At 41.9% G+C, this 9,449-nt stretch overlaps 1 protein-coding gene across 8 annotated transcripts in view; it reads right to left on the bottom strand.

Annotated features, from left to right (window-relative positions):
* Window positions 1-9,449, bottom strand: part of SH3D19 (SH3 domain containing 19) — a 179,157-nt gene that overhangs the window by 16,233 nt on the left and 153,475 nt on the right. For 7 of the 8 annotated variants that reach the window (XM_059373683.1, XM_059373675.1, XM_059373664.1 and 4 more), the window contains 4 exons: window positions 7,323-7,384; window positions 5,663-5,927; window positions 3,333-3,401; window positions 3,022-3,162 (listed from right to left, as the gene is read on the bottom strand). In XM_059373683.1, the coding sequence (XP_059229666.1) occupies window positions 3,022-3,162; window positions 3,333-3,401; window positions 5,663-5,927; window positions 7,323-7,384 (537 nt within the window). The remainder of the gene's footprint in view (window positions 1-3,021; window positions 3,163-3,332; window positions 3,402-5,662; window positions 5,928-7,322; window positions 7,385-9,449) is intronic. The other variant, XM_059373704.1, reaches the window with a different exon arrangement.

Here is a 9,449-nt window from a genome sequence, read left to right on the forward strand (position 1 = left end):
CAAGTTAGGTAAACATAAATACTAATTTAGGCCAAGACAGCTTACCAAAGTAACACTGATATTTTCTTGGAAGCTGCTCAGTGCTTTTCTCTAACTAAATGAGCATGATGGGAATTTCAGGAAAGGAGCTGTGAGGTATCTGCAGTCTGGAGGGGCTTTAAAAAATTCACTTAAGTTATTATAGGTATATCTGTATGATTTTCATTTTTTTTCTGATTTACCTCTATGGAAAAAGGAATGACTGTTCAGTGAATACTGTCAGGCTAGATGGCTATCCATTGGGAAAAAAATGAAGTCAGAGTCTTACCCCACACCAAACACAAACAAGAATCTTCAAAGGGGCCCAACAATCTGAACATTACCAAGCCTGAGAGGGAAGATGAGGTGGGACAGTAACTTGAGCCTCCCAATTAGTTTCCCTTCTCCGCCTTCAATGCAAGGATTTCCCCAGCAGTGAGGCCATGGACCTGGCCTGGCAGCTGAGGGGCAGAGAACAGGGTTGGCCACCAGGGGTCAGTACGACTCCGACCACGTCATCCGGGTGGGTATCTGGTAGGTACATGGAATATATTCCAAAGCTCTTCCTAATAGGACTATAAATGCTGACACAAATGAGTAATAAAAAATGCTAACATTGTGTTTACTCACTATGTGCTACTCACCAGGTTAAACACCTTAATATGCATTAATTAGTTCTTTTAAGTTTTTTTTTAAAGATTTTATTTTTATTTATTTGACAGAGAGATCACAAGTAGACAGAGAGGCAGGCAGAAAGAGAGAGGGAAGCAGGCTCCCTGCTGAGCAGAGAGCCCGATGCAGGACTCTGAGATACCAGGACCCTGAGATCATGACCTTAGTTGAAGGCAGCGGCTTAACCCACTGAGCCACCCAGGCGCCCAGTTCTTTTAAGTTTTTAAACATCTCTGAGATATCACTCACGGATCATAAAATTCACCCCTTTAAAGTGTACATAGTTTGAAAATTCACAGAACCGTGCAACTCTCACCAAAGTGAAAATTTAGACCATTTTTAGTTCTAAGTTTAGACCATTTTTACCACTCCCCAAAGAAACCCTCTCCCGGTTAGCAGTCACTCCCCCTGCACCGTCCCCGTGGCCCTTAGGCAACCACTGGTTTACTGTCTGGATTTACCTCTTGTGGACTTTTTATAAAAATGGAATCATACAATACATCAATTCTAAAGAAACCTCTGTGGTGTTATCACAACTATTTTCCACATTTATTTATTTATTTATTTATTTATTTTTTAGAGATTTCATTTATTTTTTTGACAGACAGAGATCACAAGTAGGCAGAGAGGCAGGCAGAGAGAGAAGAAGGGAAGCAGGCTCCCTGCTGAGCAGAGAGCCCGATGCGGGGCTCAATCCCAGGACCCTGAGATCATGACCTGAGCCGAAGGCAGAGGATTTAACCACTGAGCCACCCAGGCGCCCCTATTTCCCACATTTAAAAAAATGAAGGTAGAAGTTAAGAACGGCCTGGTGACGTACAGTGAACTGAAACCATGATCTGAGACATTCAACCTCAACTGATAATGTTCACTATTTTCTGTTTATTAAGGTACGGGAGAGTAGAACTCAGCTGTAGAAATCTTTACCTTAAAACTAGGCTTACAAATAGGTAAATTTTATTTTTCTGAAAAATGTAATGCTAAGCCATGAATCCAGAGTCTACAGGAGGCTTCATTGTGGCATCACGAGTAGTTGGCCAAAGGAGGCCGGGTGTCTTCAATTCTATGGTACAAGGGGAAGGAGGTAACGTTTAAAGTGGAAAAAGCTGGGGTTCCTGGGTAGCTCAGTTGGGTGAGGGTCCTGGGGTCCTGGGACAGAACCCTACATCGGGGTCCCTGTTCAGCAGGCAGCCTGCTTTTCCCTCCCCCGCAACCCGCTCCTGCTCTCTCTTGCTATCTTCCTCTCTCTCTTAAATAAATATTTTAAAAAATAAAGTGGAAAAAACTTTGGACTGTTCTAAAAGAATAACTTCTAATTTTTTTTAGCTTTTGTTTTTTTTATCGAGGAAAGCTTTTTGGCAGTACAAGTACCACTATTACCCATCGGTGCGTTCTGAGAGAGGAAGGACAGCTGGGACAGATGGATAATGCTGTATCAAAACAAAGGGAAAATGAGCAACAGGGGAACTCTAGCTATGCGGACTAAACTTAGAATTTCAGTATCCTAGCGGTGACTCGTTTCATACATATCTTCTCTGCTCTCCGAAATATCATCTCTTACGTTTCTTAGCAAACTTCAAAAGACAAACTGCCTTCTGGGAAGAAAGAATTGGACTAGATTTTGAAAAAGCAGGACAAATGGCCAATCAAATAAACCCCCTTGTGTTAAGTGATAGGCGGCTATTATTTTTCATGTGTGCCACGTTAACTACCAGATAGTGAAAACTTAACAGGGTAACTTAAGAAGCTCTTTTACAAACAGACCTCTCTAAATCATTCGGTGCTACTTTTCTGGCGAAACAAATGACCTTCAACATGCACCGCATTCTCCCAGGCTCCGCAAATTTGTTAGGCCTACCCTGTGACTTGAGGTTGTTGGATTACATTTCATTTCATTATTCTGAGCTACGATGAGAGAAATGAGGCTTGCTCTAAGCTTCAATCTTACAGGGAAGTGCTTCTTAAAAATAATTACCCATTCTGGTAGAAAACTAATCTCTGGCACTTTGGTAAACATGTTTACATTATTTCAAAAATAAATAGCTCTCACAGTTGAAAATTAATGACGGAGTGGCCTCCTTGCTCTAAGTCATCATGAGATGAAGAAGGCTAAACACATGGTAGTCATTCTCTGTAGCAAAGTGATTAGCATGGCAGAGGCAAGTCTTTTAGAAGTAATTTATTCTTAAAATGAAATAAAATGCTACCATCATTTTTAACTCTGGTTAAGATAAACGTGCTAATAAAAACCTGAGGATGAGATATAATTAATAGTTCTATGAAATGTGCTGCCATGTGTGATACGAGGGCCGTACAGCATTAATTCCTTACATTTGGTCTGCTTCTAAGATGTTCATCAAGTGGAGTGATAATCTTTATCTGAGACAGGTGAACTCTGCCAGTATCTTCTCCCTTTTGGCATTCCAAGTAATTATTTTCTGCCTGCTTCAGCATCACAAGTACGTCCCCACGCTGTAAGGCACAATACCACACTCTGCAGCAATTATTATTTAATAAAACATTATTACTTTTTTCACATTTTAATCTTCAGAGCCTAAAGCATTTAATAACGTGTAAAGCAGTAACAGAGGCCAGTGATTTTTTTTTTTTAATCAGTCAGTAAAGAAAGAGCTCTACTTTACCTTACAGGAGAGTTCTCCAGGGTTTTGGGAGACAATGTCTTCATTGGCAATTCCATGAGGCACAGACAGCTTAAACACAAACCCACAAAAGTATTATTCGCCATCAAATGACCTACTCATAAGCTGCTGATAACATGGGAGATTTCACATGTGTGCAGACGTGCGCGGACAGTGCAACGTCTCCAGCAGCTCAGCTGTTTGGGTTCCTCAGTGCAACGTCTCCAGCAGCTCAGCTGTTTGGGTTCCTCAGGCTCTAGATCTGGTGGGGCCTGCCACTCTCATGGATCCCTCAACAGTCCCTGGGGAGGTGTAGTTGAGCCCACAGGACGGTGGCTTAACGTGGCCCCAAGTTGCCTTTAACAACCACAACCTGCAAGTTCCACTGTGCAAGACAAGGCCCACCATGTCTCCTGGGCATATGGATCAATGCTCAGCACCCGACCTCAAGCTCTGTCAGGACAGGGTTCTCAGTGGTTGTCTTCTAAAGGCTGACAGGGGGCTGGAGTGTCCTCTGTAGTGCTTGACTGACTGATTCCATCTGCCTTGCATCTCGTTTTCTTTTAATCTCTTTGACACCAAGTGTCTACATAAACCTAGTTCACTGCCTGACCCCAGTCACTTCCTGGTCTACCCCACTGCTTTTCTATCTGCAGCCCCCTCTGGCCAGAGGACTCTGTTCCCAGCCTTTGGTAAATTCAGGCCCGTGAGTGCAGATCAGAGGGCCTGTAAAATATAAAAGGCATACCCAGGAAATGTGAGCACACAAGCTCACTTCCAACAAGGATAAAGGAGGTTGCCTGGGCCCTTGGATCACTCAGGAGCAAAGACTCAAGAGTGCAAGAACGTGTGACCTTGTAAGGCTGGGTTGGGTGGTGCTGATTCCCAGGATCTCTGTGAAGAGTCCCAGGCTCCTGAAGTAACCAGATTCCTGATTAGCAATTTAATGAAAAGGTTGCCATGGTAAAAATGAGAGATTTAAAGAATCATTTCACAATGAGATACTTTATTACCACTTTAAATTTATTAACTTGAGACATCTAAATGTTTTATACAGTTATGCTAAGAACCATAAGCAAAATGCGGTTCTTCCTAAATGAGACTCTGAACATGGAATGGCCAAAACAAGTAGACTTTACAGTTAGTAACACTACTGTTGTAGTATGGTTTAATGACTACGAGCACGGGCTCCGAGCCAGCTGACCTATGTTCAAATCTTGGCTCTACCATTAACTGGCTTTGTGATCCTGAACAAATTCCTTAACCTTCCTGTGTCTTATTTTCCTCATTGGTACAACAGAGATCATTATAGTATTTACTTCACAGGGTTGGGTGATGAATAAATGAGTAATTTAAAAGGCATAAAGCGTTTCAACAGTATCTGGCTCATAAAAAGTACTTAATACATCAACCACTGTTTATTATTTTAAGTCAAAGAACATCTCTGGGTTTTAGCCATTAAAATTTCCTCAGTTTAAATGAAAATGAAAATGAATATACTACATCTTTCTTACCTATTTCTTATCTGTCTATACCCTTCCCTCAGGGGGACTAAAAAATCCTAAATGGCTTAAGGTAGAAACAGATTCTGGCATAATGATGGAAATGTAGAACATGGACTTATTAATTAGTATCCTTGTTAAAAACCATTGTCCTATAATTGTTTAAAAAGTGCGAACAGTTCTGTTCCCCTTCTTTTTATTTGCTTTGCATTTTATCAGGCTAACCTGACCAAAGTAGAGACAGCACATCAGCTCTGTTTTCAAGTGTGGGGAATGGACTGGACAAATGTTTAAAGTCACACGGAAAAAAACCTTCAAAGAGAATAGAACTAATACCTCAACGATCTCAGTTATCGATTAAAAACTTCTAACCAGTGACTGTTAAAGGGGCCATGATAATTAGGTTTAGAAAAGGGAAAAGTGAGGAAGAATGCACCCATCCTAAAGAGGAATTCCCTTCTATTGTAATCTAAATTTTAGTCTGTGGGCAAGGTAGCTGTAAGACACAAACTGTATCAAGTTATGAACTACAACATCTGTCAGAGCTACTCCCATCAGTATAACACACTGGGTCAGGTTTTTCAGTTTGTTTGGTCAAGCCAGACAGCAGGTTACAATCTCTGCCCTACTTCCTCTTCCTGCATTTCTTCTAATAAGGAAACCCCGCTGGAAAGACCTCGGTTTCACTCTGGCCTACTTATCTCAAGCCTTCTTGGCGCTCAAGGGGCAATTCCACATTTGTCTCATCATCTTTTTCTAAGGAATAATGGGTCTTTTATGTACTTCAGGACAAATCTCTTGACCAGAAACATTTTTAAAAGCTACATTTACCATGTATTTCCTGTAGAGAGGGTGTCCTGGTTTGGGGCGAGGGGGCAGCACCGGATCTTGAGTTCTAAATACTTGACTCTTGGCTTTTGAGAGTCCAGATGCCAAGTTACTTTGCTTTTTCTGAAGATCCATGTCAGAAGAAGACCGATTAAAAGGCAGTTTTTTACTGGATGCTCTGCTTGCAGAAAGTTTGGGGGGAGGTGGTCTCTCAGGGGCTCCCCTGTGAGGAGGTTGTCGAGCTGGTATCGCTTTTCCATTTACAGGTCTGAAATTCAAGTTGGTAGCTCTAAGTCCGTGCTTGATAAATATTAGGGTCCTGGTTGACTCTTTCTTATTACACACACACACACACACACACACACACACACACACACACTCGTATTTGCTGGTGTAATATAATTTGCTAAAACATGCAGGGTATGCTATTTTTAAGCAAATGACTGCTGCATTAAACATTATATTATTAGGGGAAATGCCATGGTGCTCCAGCTTCCTCTTATCTTGCACTAGAGATTCATTAGTTTCAGACAAACAAGGCTTTACTATCATGAGCTCTCTAAGGCCCCATTTACTCTGAAACACACCATGATGACTTCAGAAGACTAAGCACTTTCTACCAAAGTCTCAGATGAGAGCTAATAATAAGGTATCAGGTGTATCTATGGGGTCTTAGACGTAATTACAAAAGGAACATCAAACTCCAATATTCATGTTACAGGAATTATTATTAAAACCCCAATTTAGATTAATATAAAGCAAGCTAGTTCTGCAAATGGGGTTGGACAACTATTATTTTGAAAGCCTTCCCTTAACTCCTATGATAAAAATAATTTCCAACATAGTAACATCTTCCATTCCATCTTAGCTTTTTGTTCAAAGAGCCCTGGAACTCAGGAGGGCAGGGAACCCCTGAGCTCACAAAGTCTGTCTCCTTTTGGAGATAGTTCCCAAATCCAGGCTAGTTCTCACAGCAGGAAGCTTGTGTGTGTGTGTGTGTGTGTGTGTGTACGTACACATTCCAAAAGTGGAGGTGCTTTAGGTTCAGAAAGCAGTTTTGTTTATTTAATTGAGGAAAAGAAATAAAGATCCATGTCTGTGTTCTAGGAGTTGTGGGATTGTGTGAAAAGAAAGAAGGAGCAGAGATTCCTACAACCTGCCGTGGGAAGCAGACCAGAGGTTGGTTATTGCTCTGGGTGAGTTTGTGAGTTCAATGCATCTCTAAAAGATCTAAGACCAACGACTCTCAGTTTCGTTTTGTTTTGAGAACTTATTTATTTATCAGAGACAGATGGAGAGGGAGAGAACATGAAGGGGGCAGTGGGAGAAGCAGACTCCCTGCTGAGTGAGAGCACAATGCGGGGATCGATCCCAGGACCCCAAGATCATGACCCGAGCTGAAGGCAGACACTTAACTGACTAAGCCACCCAGGTGCCCCAACACTCAGTTTTGGTAACAGAAAAGAGAGTCTAGTCTTTGAATCATTAGTTTTTCTCTAATTTACCTTTTTAAAAAAAGTTTATTTATTTTTTTAATAATCTCTGTACCCAACGTGGGGCTTGAACTCACGACCCCGAGATCAAAAGTCACATGCTCTTCTGAATGACCCAGCCAGGCAGCCCTTTAATTTACTTTTTACAAGTTTTCCCACACTTTACTTACCTTGGTGGCAACCTTGGGGGTCCCCGCACAGAGCCTCCTGTTTGACCCGTGTGGTCAGATTCCTACAATTATCAAAGAATTCTTTTAAGTTAAGGTAAATCTGAAACAGGAGCTTGTCGAGAGGAATTATGGACAACTTGTTGGCTAGATCTCTAAGTGAAAATGTAGCTGTTATAGACAGTAGCTTAAGAGTTTATGGTCTTAAGCAATATTAACTCATTACTTGTTCCTACCTAAGTTTTCAAGTCCTAATATAAGTGAAAACAGAGAGGAGACCAGCAGGTGGACCACAGTGCAACCGAGTGGACAACGTGGTTATGCATGCAGCAGACCCACCACGTATGAAAGATGTTGCTGAAATCCTATATAGCAGCAATTTAAGCAGAAACTGGGGAATTAAAAAAAAATATGGCCTCTATTTATCCCATGATAACACATAAAGTATGCACTACTCCTCGGTTTAAACATATAGTAAGTGAGGTGGCAGTTAGTTTGTTTTGCTTTGAACAGGGAGATCTCACATCGCTGGATGGTTTATACTTTATGTGGTGGCTTTTCAATTGGGAGAAGGAGAACACAGAAGAAGCTTAAGGGATGGCCTGAAAGCAAAGTATGTGAAGCGGAATAGAAAAGGCCCAAGAAAGAAGAGAGGGTAAAAGGGGATACCTGGAAAAAGAAAAGAGAGGTGGAGCAGGAATGTACATGCCTAAGAGCAGAGGGGAAGAACTGGAAGCGTGGAGAACAACAGGGAGATTTCTTTAGGCTAAAGGAATCAAACCGTGTTGTTTCAACAGGTTCTTCAAACATGGTGTAGCCCAAGGACGGGGACATGAATACAATACAAAGGGAAAATGCTAGTCCTTTAAAATTACACTGCCCCCCCCCCTTTTTTAAAGGGAGATTGAACTGTTGCTTGGGGTTCTTTGGGCTAATTTAGACTGTTTTCCTCCTTCTCACCTGATAAATGAGTTAAAATTCACTTCCACAGTGTTTTAATTTGAACTGAATATTAACTTTTCCTTAAATACCAAATGATTAATTGCCAATAACTGCGATCATTTACGTATGTTTCAAAATCCCATTTTTAAAAACAAATTAAGCTTGCCCTTAAAACCTGGTTTCACTAATGAGTTCAGTTAATGTAGTGAGGCGAGTCACCAGCGCATAAACCCTGCAATATTCCAGTCTAATCCATGCTTTATAAATACACGGCTGCCCATTTCCCCCCACTGACGAATACTGCTATGACTCTGAAAAACTCACTCACATCTTTGGCCCTCTTTAAGATTAACAAACGAACAAACAGAAAAACCATCTAGTAGACAGGCAGGAACTCTTACTTGTTTTTTTTTAAATTACAGTTGTTAGGTAACTTAACAATTAAGGGCAAATTAAACAAATACATTCGGAGAAATCTGACGAAGTTATAGGGGATGTACTTTAGTAACGACCCGCCACAGAATCCTAATCTTGTGTCAAATACGAGCTGCGATTTTCTCTCAGTGGTGTTCTGTTTATGGAGGATCCTAAGTATCTTTTGAGTTTCTCAAGTTTTCTAACTGAGGAAATTTTAACTCAGGAGAAAAAAAACGGGGAGGGGACGGAGCGCCCCCACGGGCCAGGAACGGCTGGCACGCGGTGCAGGCACTGCTGTGTCCCGCATCCGCAGTGAGTACTGAGAAGAGGGGAGGGGACTGTCCTCCTGTTCGCTCGAGTCCAGCTTTGCGCCCGGTTCCGCCAACAGTCTCTGGAAGATGACTGATTAGCGATTCCCTCCTTTCCAATATTCCGCCCCTAACTGGAGCCTCTCTGCATCTGCTTTTTTGTAGTTTTTCTTTAGCTCTGACATCTCTGCACTTTGGCTTTTGATGTGTCTGGACAGGCGTTTTAGTGCCTGGAGACGTTGGTTTTTCCGCTTGTACTGTTCCTGCGGATGCCATCTTTTTGTTCATCGGCTTTGAAACGGCTTCTTACTTTCTAACATCAAAATAATCCCGCCGTTTTTTGCAGAACTTCAAAAGACCAGGGGGTAGTCTTGTCTGTCGGAACTACTGAGCAGCCTCCACGGATGCTCCTTCTGTTCTTTCTCCAGGAAGTGGGGCCACTTCTTCGCTCCGGAAGGCCGCG

Source organism: Mustela nigripes, chromosome 1, assembly GCF_022355385.1.
Source record: "Mustela nigripes isolate SB6536 chromosome 1, MUSNIG.SB6536, whole genome shotgun sequence".
Lineage (NCBI taxonomy): Eukaryota > Metazoa > Chordata > Mammalia > Carnivora > Mustelidae > Mustela > Mustela nigripes.